Raw genomic sequence first — 12,355 nt, 5'->3', positions numbered from 1 at the left:
GTGGACAGTAGGATCCTCACTGGCACACTGTGGACAGTAGATCCTCACTGGCACACTACGGACAGTAGATCCTCACTGGCACACTGTGGACAGTAGGATCCTCACTGGCACCCTGTGGACAGTAGATCCTCACTGGCACACTGTGGACAGTAGGATCAGGTTTCACTGTGATTTGCCTATGAAGTGTTCCCAAAACACTGATGTGCTAATGTTTGTTGCCAGGCAGTGAGCTAGAGAGAGGAAAGAATGCGTGAGGGTACCATCCGCTGATGGACTCAGATGGCGGGCTTTGAGGAGCAAGGGGTCGCTAGGAGCATGCTTTCTACTATGTTCAGTCCCTTCCTGTTCCAGCTGCCACAAGGTGAGCAGCCTCCTCTGCCATCTGCACTGTTTCCCCCACAGCCCAGGCACAGGGCCAAGAAACAATGTCTTTGAAATCGGGAGCGGAAATAAACCCTTTCTCACTTAACTAACCTGTCACAGTGCTGAAAAGCGACTGGTTCCTAATAACAGAGATTCAAATCAACTTCAACAATCGTGGCTTGTCTGTGTTAACATCTTATCCTTGCAGTTTGCCATGCTCTCAATATTAGTTTCAAGAACACTTTTTCATTTGCTAAATATATGGCTGGTTCATCTGAATTGTTAATATTTGAGTATGAATTCACCTTTTGGTTATGCTTTAAAGATCCACGTGGCAAATACACAAGACCAGACACTGTGGTAAATGAAAGCACAGCTCTGTGACATCAAGATGGCCCAGCAGATTAAAGTGCTTGCTGCCAAGCCAGACAATTTGAGTTCAATTCCTGGCACCCACAATGTGGAAGGAAAGAACAGACTCTACAAAGTTGTTCTTCGTTCTCCATGTATGCTACATGGCACATATGCAGTTGTATACACACACTTGCAAATACACACAGTACTGATAAGCAAAACAAAATCAAAGTTAAAAAAATACCTTTGCTTTGTGAGGAGGAGAAGCTGAGAAAGAACCCAGGATGATGCGCATGGTAAGTAAAAGACAGAGGCATAAAGGATAAATGGCAGGAGAGTGTTAGGGAGCAAAAGAAAAGCAGGACCTCATAATTGGCCTTCACAGAACAGGGTACAGGGCAGACATCGCCTTAACCCAGAGATGGATGCTAGGAGAGCAGGCATGGCTGAGAAAATGTCGAGAACCACAGGAGATTAAGACAAACTGATGACGGGTGGCAACATGATACGCTGGGTGGAATCCTGGAACCAAAACACAACAGTAATAGAGGAGCGGTAACATCCAAACCAAGTCTGGAGTCAGCTCAGACTAACCTTAACTTCTTCCTAGCGAGAGAGCAAGTAACAGCTGTGTAGGATGTTAACGTCAGAGAGAGCAGGTTTTACGGGAGTACAAGGGAAACCTTTGCAACTTTCTGCAAGTCAAAACTTAACTCAAATTAAAAACAAAATCTTTTAGAAAAGGAATGAGGTCTAGCTGTTTCAATTCACATTTTTGTAGCACGTGGATCTCAAGAGTCAGCAGTTGTGTACTTTTAACACCTCTGGGACTTCCGTGGTACAAGCCAGGAAGTTCTCACTGTGTAATGTTTTCCGTGAAAGTCACCGTTGTTTATTTTACTTTTTTTCTAATCAGAAACAACCTTAGGTTTAGAAGCTGCTTGCTGAAGGTGCTTTGGTTGCTTTCCGAGACCCTCAGTGATAATGTATACAGGAGCAGCATCCTGCCCAGAGGAAGATTTGCCGATGTGAAAATCAGCACACTTACTTACAGTTGCACCATAACATGTCAAAGGAAAAGGACTTAAGATAATGTTAGTGGCTCAAAACTCCTAATGTATTCCAAAATCCTTAGGTTTATACAGAACCTTTTATTTCCCCTTTCTGAAAGTTATATGACTCTCTTAGGTCTTCATTGGCATTAATGCCAGAATTTTTTTTTTTTTTGTATCATTTGAAACAGCACAGCAATTTTCTTAACCACTGCAAGAAGAGCCATGCAGTAACCTGACCATCACATTTCCTCATTTAAGGAAAACAGACATTTGCACTACCCAAATAATTAAATTCTCCTTCTCTTGAAAAAAGTACCATGCATTTTACCAAAGTGGTCACCATGTAGTTATGTGACACTAACAGGTATAACAGCAGGACGATTTTAGGCACAAAAAAACTCCTACACACAGTAGAAAACAAAAAGTGACAGGGTGGTATGGGGTGATGGCTAGTGGGTGATGGATGGCTAGTGGGTGATGGATGGCTAATGAGCGATGGCTAATCTCAGCTGTCAGTTAGTCCTAGATTCAGTCTGTTAAGGGAGAAAGGCCACAGTTCCAGAGGGACAGCATCCATCAGACTGGGATGACATGGCAACAGGAAAGAAGGCATGGAGGCAGGAGCAGGGAGCTGGTTGATCATACTTCATTTGCACACAGGAAGCAGATAGAGAGCAGCAAACAGGGTCATGCCATAAACTCTCAGGATCCCACCTACAATGAGGTACTTCCTCCAGCAAGGCTCCATCTCCTGAAGATTCTATAACCACCCCAGATAGCATCACCAGCGGGGGACCAAGTGTTTAAAGACATGAGCCTGTAGGGGACATTTCATATTCAAAACACAACAGGAGCTAGAGTCGCCTAGGGGACAAGTCTCTGTCATAACTGTGACTGGTTATCTATACTGGACTAGCCTGTGGGAATGCCTCTGATGGTTTATGTTAGATTAGTCTCTAGGCATGCTTATGAGTGATTGTCTGAATTAGGTTAATTGATGTAAAACGACTCATTATAAGTGTGGGTGGCACCATTCCATGAGCTGGGGTCTTGGACTGCACAAAGAGGAAGAAGTTAGCTGAACATTCATTGGTCTCTGATCCTTAGCCCTGTGTGCAATGAGACCAGCTGCCCCAAGTGTATGCTACTGTGTTCATGACAGACTGCACCCTCAAACTATAAACCAAACACACCCTTCCTTCTTTAAGTATTCAGGTATTCTGTTGCAGTAGTGGGACAAGTAACTACTGCATCATGGAGTTAGTGTGAAGACCGTCTGGGATCTAGGAAAGCAGAGCATTTGAGTGAGACTCTTGAGTGATTTTGACAAGTAGAGAAAGAAAAGAGGTTTCAAACCCAAGGAACAAAATGTAAAGCTGCAGGTATGAAAGAACGTGTAGACATTTCAGTGCAGTAGGAACACAAGTAGCTTAGAAAATGAAGCTGGTACTGGGGGCAAAGATGGTTCAATGAGGCCCTGAATTGAATCCCCAGGGTTGTGGGGAGATGGTATGGCCACTCAGGCTTCCAACCTGCCTTAGTTAGGGTTTTATTGCTGAGAAGAGACACCATGGCCATGGCAACTCTTATGAAGGAGAACATTTAGTTGGGGTTGGCTTTTAGTTGAAGCATGAGTGCTGGCAGACCTGGTGCTGGAGAAGGAACTGAGAGTTCTAGATCTGGATCTGTAGGCAGCAGAAAGGGACCGTACCACACTGTAGCAGGAACCATGGGGCCACCTCCAGGTAAACATGCTGGGGAAAAGGGGAGAAGCACAGCTGCAAAAGCAGCTCCTGTAGGAAGACCTAATTGAGGACTGCCTGAGAGACCAAGGATCTTTGAAGTAGACAATGCCAGCCAATCGGGAACTGCTGTTTAGAAGAGACACAGGTGGAGGGTATTAAAGGCGCTTACAGCAGTGCTCAGATGAGCTTGCTGTGGCATTTCTTACCTGCTCCTGCAGTGTGTGTTGTTGATTCCACGACACCTCACCTCCAACCCCCAAGAGTAGGTAGGGTCAGGCAGGGAGTAGTCTAGAGCACAGGCAGCATGCCACAATGGGCACAGCTTGGCCCACCCCACACTGACACACTTCCTCCAACAATGCCACATCTCCTAACAGTGCAGCTCCCTATAGGCAAAGCGTTCAAACACATGAGTCTATGGGACCATACCTATTCAAACCACCACGTTCCACTCCTTGGCCTCCATAGACTTGTAGTCATAACATAATGCAAAATGCATTTAGTCCAACTTAAAACTCCCCATAGTCTATCACAGTCTCAACAATGTTTAAAAGTCCAAAGTTCAAAGTCTCTTCTGAGATTCACATAATCTCTTAACTGTAAAATCAAAATAAAAAAGCAGATCACATACTTGCTATATACAGTGGCACAGAATATATATTACTGTTCTAAAAGAAAGCATAGTGAAGAAATAGTTGACCAAAGCAAGACCGAAAACCAGCTGGGCAAACTCCAAACTCTGCCTCTCTGTGTCTGATGTCTTCAGATCTCCAACTCTTTTAGCTTTGTTTCTTTCTCTTGGGCTGGTTCCACTCCCTGTTAGCAGCTTCTGTAGGTGGGAATCCCACAGCTCTTGCATCTCCAATCTCTTGGTGATCTTTAACCTCTTGATGTCTACAAAGGCAATCCAGGCTTCACCGTCAGAGCTTCACACCATGATCTCTCTGGGCCACACACCTGGCCTCAGCAACTTTCCTTAGTCATGGAGATTCCATAGACCTTTCTTCTATCCTTGACTCTAAAGCCAGAACTATGTGGCCGAAGCTGCCAGTTCTGCTGCTTGCTGGGATGGGAACATGACCTCCTTGTTCAATTACACTTTCTCCAGCTTTCTGGTTTTGGTGGTTTCCTGTACCACTTAAGCTTGGCTGTCCTGGAACTAGCCCTGTAACCAGGCTGGGCTTGAACTCAGAAATCTGCATGCCTGTCTTCTGAAGTGCTGAGATTAAAGGTGTGTTCTACCAACCCGAATCTAAGCTTTTCTTTAATTCCTTTTCACTAATTGGAAGCTTAGCTTGGTGGAGTCTGAGGTCACCAATCCATTTTTCCATTTAACGTTGGGCTTTTCTTTAATCTCTTTGTCTTCTTGAACACAGGATTTCGCTCCGTTCTTCTTGGTGCCCCTTTCTCCTTAAGTTGTACATTCTGTAGCTTTCCTTGCTTGACTTGTTCCTTTTTGTTGTAGATCTTTGTAAGCATGGCCACTAATAACCACAGGACACAGTCAATACTAGGCTGTTTTGGAATTTTCTCTGCAAATGCAATTAATCCAAAACTCTTCAACTTAGCCTCAGGTACGTTTTTGAACAAGGGCAAAATGCAGTTTACTCTTCATGAAAATATCACAAGAACAATCTCCAGGCAAAATACTAAATTTCTTCTCTCTTCTGAAACGTCTTGAGCCAGGGCCCCCACAATTCAAATCACCCTCAGCACCAGTCACTATCTTCCATGTTCCTACCAGGATGGCCCATTAAAGCCCACTTAAACAATTCCACTGGTTTCCTAATCCAAACCCACATTCCTCCAAACAAAAGCATAGTCTTTTGCAGCATGGCCTATCATAGCAATACCCCAGTCCCTGGTATCAACTTCTGTCTTAATTTAGATTTTATTACTGTGAAGAGACACCATGACAATGGCAATTCTTAGAAAGAAAAACATTTAATTGGGGGTGTCTTACAGTTTCAGAGGTTTGGTCCATTATCATCATGGTGTGAAGTACATCAGAGCGCAGGCAGACATGGTGCTGGAGAAGGAACTGAGAGTTCTAGATCTGGATCAGTAGGCAGCAGAAAGAAACTGTACCACACTGGGTATACCTTGACCACAGGAGAACTCAAAGCCTGACACACTTCCTCAAATAAGGCCACACCTCCTAATAGTGCGACTCTCTATGGGCCAAGCATTCAAACACAGTAGTCTATGTGGGCCATTTCTATTCAAACCACCACAGAATCCCAGCACGGTAAGGAATGAATAGGAGAATTACTGGTGTTTATTGACTGTCAGCCTACCTCCAGGTTCAGTGAGAGACCCTTTCTGATAGGTGAGAACACCCAATGTCCACCACTGGTCTTGATGAGTACATGGGCACACACACCTATATACATCTACCACACACATAACAAAGATGAACTAAGCCAGGAACTTTTAAAGTTATTCTAGGGAATCTAAGGATGGGGAGCTACTGTGCTTTTGAGTAAAGCAGGAAACATGGTTTAGAACTGTGTTGTCTTTTTAAAGACTTATTTTAAATACTTTTATTAATTCTTTGATAATTTCACATAACTGAATTTTGATCATATTCACCCCAACTTCTCCCACTAACTACTCCCAGATCAATCCTCACCTGCATCCCCACAATTTTTTCTTCTTATAATTATTTAAAGAACTCATCAAGACCAGTAGTGCTGCTATGCATTCCTGGATAAGGGGCCATACAATGGAGCCCAGTACACTTGTTAGGGACCACACCCTTTCACAGAAACCATCAACCATCCATAGTACCTCAGTTAGGGGTGGGAATTCATGAACCTCTTTCCCTCCAGGCTGGAATGTTAACTGGCTTGATCTTATGGATCTTAGTGACAAATCTTAAATCTGTCTGCTTAATTTGGAGTGACCATAGAATCCAGAAACCCAGGAAGAGATCACTGATGGGGAGAAGTAAGTGTGTGTGTATGTATGTGTGTGTGTGTATGTATGTGTGTGTATTCTTGTGTACTAGAAATCAAACTCCAGTGTTCCTCTAGAATAGTACATGCCATGCTCTTAATTACTGAACCATTCCTTCAATCTTTTTTGTCATTGTTTTTGGTTTTTCAAGACAAGGTCTCCCTGTGTAGCATTGCTGTCCTGGAACTCACTTTGTAGACCAGGCTGGCCTCAAACTCACAGAGAGCCTATCTCTGACTTCTAAGTGCAGGGATCCAAGCCATGTGCCACCATAGCTGGCTCATCTCTCCAATCTTTAGAACTGTGTTTGAGAAAGTAAGTTCTTAGAGCCGGATGATGGGAAATAGTCAGGGCTTCAGAGCTATTAGAGGTGACACCTACAGAGTGTGTGAGAGAGGAGTGGCACGCCCTGGTAGTAAGGCAGTGTGGCGAGAGGAGACAAGTGAGGGCTGGGGTACACAGCCCAGGGTGTGCACACAGCAATCAAGTCTAAAGATGTAAACTGAGATGGTGGCGAGAAGATGGAGGAAAGGCAAGGGAGACAATTCCCTTTATAACCCACTGAACTGAGGCGTGAGGTGGCAGTTGGGAATTATCCAGCATTAACCCACTTTCATGTTCCTTATCTTATTAAACTTTATTAGTTTATAAAAGAACTAATTAAAAGAAAAGCCAGGGTTCAGAACAGGAGAAAAGAAGAGAACTTCAAACAGAAGTATATGGCATCCTATAAGTCATTCCTGTTCATGTCAAAACCCAAGACAAAGGTAAGTACTTACCTAGACGGGCAGCAGAATTGTACTCAGGAAAGAGAGAGGGAGAGGGGGAGGGGGAGGGGAGGGGGANGGGAGAGGGAGAGGGGGAGGGGGAGGGGGAGGGAGATCTACCATAGTAACAAAATTTTTAAAAAAAAGATAAAACAGAGACTAAACACTGCACTCTTTCAAAACTCTGGAAAATACAAAGCCACCTGCAGTGGCAGAAAGCGCATGGTCCCAGAGAGAGAGGGAACGCATGGTCTCAGACACGTGGAGAAACATCTGGGTGAGCCATAATGTGCCCTGCTGATGGATGGACGTGCAGGTTTGCACATATGCCTCAGTAAAGCGACTTGAAAATCTCAGGCATGCAAAGGAGGTATTTGCTTTCTTCTCTAGCCAATCTTATTTTAGGTAGAAGTTTCTCAGGCAGAATCTATTTCACGGTCACCCCTCTTCTTGCCCCTCAGCCCTAGTTATAAAACTAACAATGACAAACAAACAAAACAAACAACAACAACAACAAAAACCAAACCCAAAACACTTTTAAAAAATTAAAGATTGATGTCATAAAATTGTCAGCTCTGGCCATCATGAACTAATCACTGTTGCTTCAATGAACTGGGAACTGCACAGCAAAGCAGAGAAGCCTGGCTTCACTGCTAAGGAAAGGCCGTTTATTATCTTAGTCCTGAAGCCATCAATGGATCCCTTAGCCCTATCCTCTCCCCTGTTTGGTCTCTGAAGACCCCTGAGGTCATGCCCACGTGCCAGGTTTAGACACAATGGCATCTTCTATCTAAAACCTCCCTCAACCATAACAAGCCTAAAATAAATCTACTAAAAGAACAACTTGGGGCCAGAGGAATGCCTCGGCAAGTGAGGACACTTGCACTTGGATGACCTACGTGTGGTGCCCTGAATCCACATGGTAGGGGGAGAGAATCAACTCTTTCAAGTTGTCTTCTGACCTCCATACTTGCGTTATGGCAACTGTGAGCAAGCGCACACACATGTGCACACACACACGTAAACACACACAGGCTCACACAAATACAGGCACTTACACACACAGCCACACCTAGGCACACATTAAATATTTTTAAAACCCTACCAGAATATTATCCTAAGGCAGTTTCATCTCACAAATAATAAACTAACATGATCATATGTAGGTCAAACTGCATTTCGATTGCAAACATGCATGAAATAATAGCTTGCAAAAACAAGAGTCAGTCAGTAACGGGAATCTTAAAAGACTAGGATACGGAATATGCCTCTCTCTGTGTGCTTCATGGAGTCCACAGGGGTAACCGGCAAGTCTTATCTCTCTGACTTGAAAGGTTCAGATTCATGACCCTAATCCTTCCATCAGAGTGGTTCTTCCCAAAGCAGGGTGGCCCAGCTTGCACAATACTGTAGCTTATGGCAGTAAATACCTAATATAATAAAATATTTGAACAAAACCTTCCCAAGGCAGGTCAGCAATTTCCTCTTCATGTTACACATACCAACAAGGGACAGACCAAAAAAAAAAAAAAAAAATCTTAATTTTGGTAAGGAACAACCTGCCAAACACTTTGCAATAAGGACATTATTGCATTATTGTATTATCAGGACAAGGACACTGGAATATGTGGAGTGACTGGTAAATGACTGATAAAGACATCGACACACATATTGTAGGCCATAAAATACAGGTTTTCCTACAAGGTTCTCAAGAAAACCCCACTGTGTGCTGGATGCCCCTTCAGGAGTTAGGTCAATGTTTCTGTGTTCAGGGTAACAGTGCAAATATTTCTAGGATAAAAGTGTGTGACTAAGATGTGGAGAGATCACGTAAACTAGGTAAGAAAGCATGCTGGGCATAAGCTTGCCTGCCCGCCTGCCAGCCAGCAGTGCCCTCCATGCTTTCTGCCTTGCAGCTTTGGCCGTGAAGGAAGTTCTCAGATTGGAAGTACTGCTATGTAGAATGGCAACACAGGCTGCTTCAAGGTCCTGCCTTGAAGCCCTTCACTCATAACGAACCCTGACCTGGGGTCTAAGTTGCCTTTGGTCATAATTTCTTATCACAGCAACAAACCACAAAGTTTTAAATCATTTTTTCAGATGACAACAACAGCTTACAAAGACGATATTTTTACATCTGTTTGAAGTTTTAAGACTACAGTCTCTCTGTAGTAAGCTTCTAGAGTGGATTTGAGCAGGTTTTCCCCTTACTTTTAGTGACAAAAAGAATGTGTTACATACTGTTGATTGAAGATGATCAGTTATTCATAACTGCTAGTTCTAACTGCACATAAAATGCTCTCCTAAAACTATGGGCAGCCTTTGGGCACACAGTGGCCTGAACCTTTTCACTAATAATTATTCACTCTAAGTTATCAGTAGTTATTCCAACAAGTCCTTAATCCATAGCAACGGGGATAGATTCCTTAAGAATTGAAATACTGTGACTCAAAATAACTCACTTATGGTATTACCAAGAATTCTGACTTGAAATAAAAAAAACAAAAAACAAAAAAACAAACAAACAAAAAAAACACCTGGGGTTGAACAGAAAAATACAGCCTGACTATCCTGAAGCCAGAGAGAATGTCTTGGTAGTGAGGCTCCTCTTTATGCTATCATTTCCACAAGAGAAAAAAAAAACCACCTCCCCAATACTAAATAGTTGCCTCACAAAGTGTGTGTACGGTGTCTCTCCCCAGCAAATACTCAGGAGCCTGAGGGTGCAGAGGGACTTCATAGGTTAGGTGTGTTTGCTGCTCTTGGAGAAGACTGCAGTTCAGTTCCAAGCACAAACATGGTGGCTCACAACCCGGGAAAACACTAGTTCCAGGGATTCAATGCCCTCTGCTGGCCTCTGTGGGCACCTGCACTTATGTGCAGATACCCACACAAAGACACACAGGTACATGTAATAAAAAAATAATAAAAATAAATGTTAAGGAATGCTCTAAGACACGGTGAGATAAGAAGGCAGTGCTACAGAGCACAACAATGATCCTTCACAGGCACAGAACTCACCAGGAGGCATGGACCCCCCACCCCTTATCCGGAAACCGCAGCAGGCCGGCCAGCGTCCTGCTCCCCGCTCCCCGTGCGTGCCAGCAGGGACAGAGGACCCGCAGTCTCCCGGAGCCTTACGTGTCACTGCTGGCTGAGGAGTAGGAGCCCAAGCTATTGGCCCCGGCGTCGGAGTCGCCTTCCTCCTCTTCCTCTTCCTGTGAGGACAGGTCTCCAGGGAGCTCGGGCGGGCGCCCACGCGAGTCTCCCCTCGCAGGGCCCGCCATCCTCTGGGTCGCGAGAGCTCCGGGGCAGAAGCTCAGACGCTAGAGCCCGCCAGCCGCGCCTCCAGCAGCGCCGCCATTTTGCCAGGTCAGGCCACGTGACCCCGATACTCAGTTGCGATTGGCTGAGGTGCCGGTTGCCCGAGAGACGGGGAAGCTTCCCGGTACAGACGTGGAGCATGGGGGGGGGGGGGGCTGTGCAAACTTCTTTGCTGTTTGGCATTTTCCCACGCTCTTCCACGCGACGAGCCAGGCTGAGACTCGTTTTTCCCTTTTCCTTTTTTCTTTTCATATTGACAGTTTGTACACTGTCTTGTTTTCTTTTTTCTATTATGTTTTAAAATTGTGATCCAAAAGATTCTGTTTGGCTAGTTTTGGGGCGGTTTTTGTTTGTCTTATTTTGATAAACAGTACCTTAGGGGTAAAGACCCTCTTCATTTATGCACCTCTAGGTGCTAATGCAAATCCCTCAATTCTTTTTTTAAAATTTATTTGTGATTTGTGAATAGTTACATCAAGTATGTATAGGTACATAATCGCTATCTTTGTGTCATCCATTGCTGACTCAATTACACTCTGTCTCTATTCATAGCCATTCTAAATATTTTCATAAAACGAAATAAATAGTTTTCTGTAATTAAATTTAAAAAACGGGGCTTAGTGAATTAAGAATGAGTATACAGCAGACAGGCAACAAAGCCAACCAAGAAATGAACTTTAAGCATTAATTACAACACGCTACATTTTCTCCTCAGGAGTCAATTCTCCAGGTCCCCTTTTCTGTGGTTTCATCTTCCAAGATCAGCTAAAGTGTGAAAGTATTAGGTGATAAGGTCCAGAATGGAACGAGTTCTAGATTGTGCATCACTCTGGGTTATGTGGGGAAATCTCACAGTCTTGCTCCATCCCACTTGGTAGTAAACTTCCTTTTGTTGGGTGTATGTACATTGTCTATGTAACGCACCTGTTAGTCACTGATAGTCGCTGACTGGTTAGAAGACAAGCCACCAAAGCATCAGCTCCACACTGACTGTATTTAAGTAGGATTATCAACAGTAGGTTACAGTGCCTAAATGATCCACATAATATCACTCTGTGTCTAGGGGGAAAAAATCACCAAAGAAATGCCTGTGACCTCAAAAGGTATGGAGACTTCTTCCCAGAAGCAAGCAAGCAGTGGACATCAACAGCATTAACCTAATCCAGTGAACATCAGCAGAGTCTATGAAAGCCAGTGAACTCTAATCCAGAAATTTGGAAGCTCAGACCCTACATGTTGAGGATCACTCCCCAAGACTGCTACCTCTTTACTGCCCTGCGCTTTAAGATGTCAGTCAGGAGACCCAGCTTGTTTTTACTTGTCCACTGCCTGCAAAATGAGGTTTCCATAGCTCTCTCCTTGCAATTGACTAATCTATTTGAACGGCTTACAGATTCAGGAAAATTCTTATAGTTACCCTTTTACTGTACGTCATTACAAAGAATATAGACCAAAAGATTCACAGGGGAGGTATTGGAGAAGGGATGGTGTCTCAGTGGCTTTCGTCAGTGTTCTCTCTCCAAGTCCCTCCATGTGCTCATAGATCTGAAGGCTCTCTGAACCTTTTAGAAAGGGAGTCACATAGGCCAGACTGCTAACAGGCTGAGTGGGAAGACTCAATGCCTGTGTGTATCTATTCTTTTGCATTTCTTTCTCTTGGGGATGAGGCACGACCCCTCTGAGATGACAAGTGCCTTATAGCCTACTGTCAGACAGGGGGAGGTCACTGTAATAAGGGGACTTTCCATAATAGTTATGTTAAATTTTGATAAAATGTGTATACCTTTTA

At 44.0% G+C, this 12,355-nt stretch overlaps 1 protein-coding gene across 2 annotated transcripts in view; it reads right to left on the bottom strand.

Annotated features, from left to right (window-relative positions):
* The window catches only part of Intu (inturned planar cell polarity protein), a 64,085-nt gene extending 53,479 nt beyond the window's left edge, over positions 1-10,606 (bottom strand). Inside the window, exon 1 of one of the 2 annotated variants that reach the window (XM_021158513.2) lies at positions 10,384-10,606. In XM_021158513.2, coding sequence (XP_021014172.1) covers positions 10,384-10,529 — 146 coding nt within the window. In that variant the 5' untranslated portion in view covers positions 10,530-10,606. The remainder of the gene's footprint in view (positions 1-10,383) is intronic. The other variant, XM_029474787.1, reaches the window with a different exon arrangement.
* Positions 10,607-12,355: the final 1,749 nt, after the last annotated feature.

The sequence above is a fragment of the Mus caroli genome, chromosome 3, assembly GCF_900094665.2.
Source record: "Mus caroli chromosome 3, CAROLI_EIJ_v1.1, whole genome shotgun sequence".
NCBI classification, from domain to species: domain Eukaryota; kingdom Metazoa; phylum Chordata; class Mammalia; order Rodentia; family Muridae; genus Mus; species Mus caroli.
The sequence above is the reverse complement of the archived record's forward strand: the minus strand, read 5'-3'. Positions and strand labels throughout refer to the sequence as shown.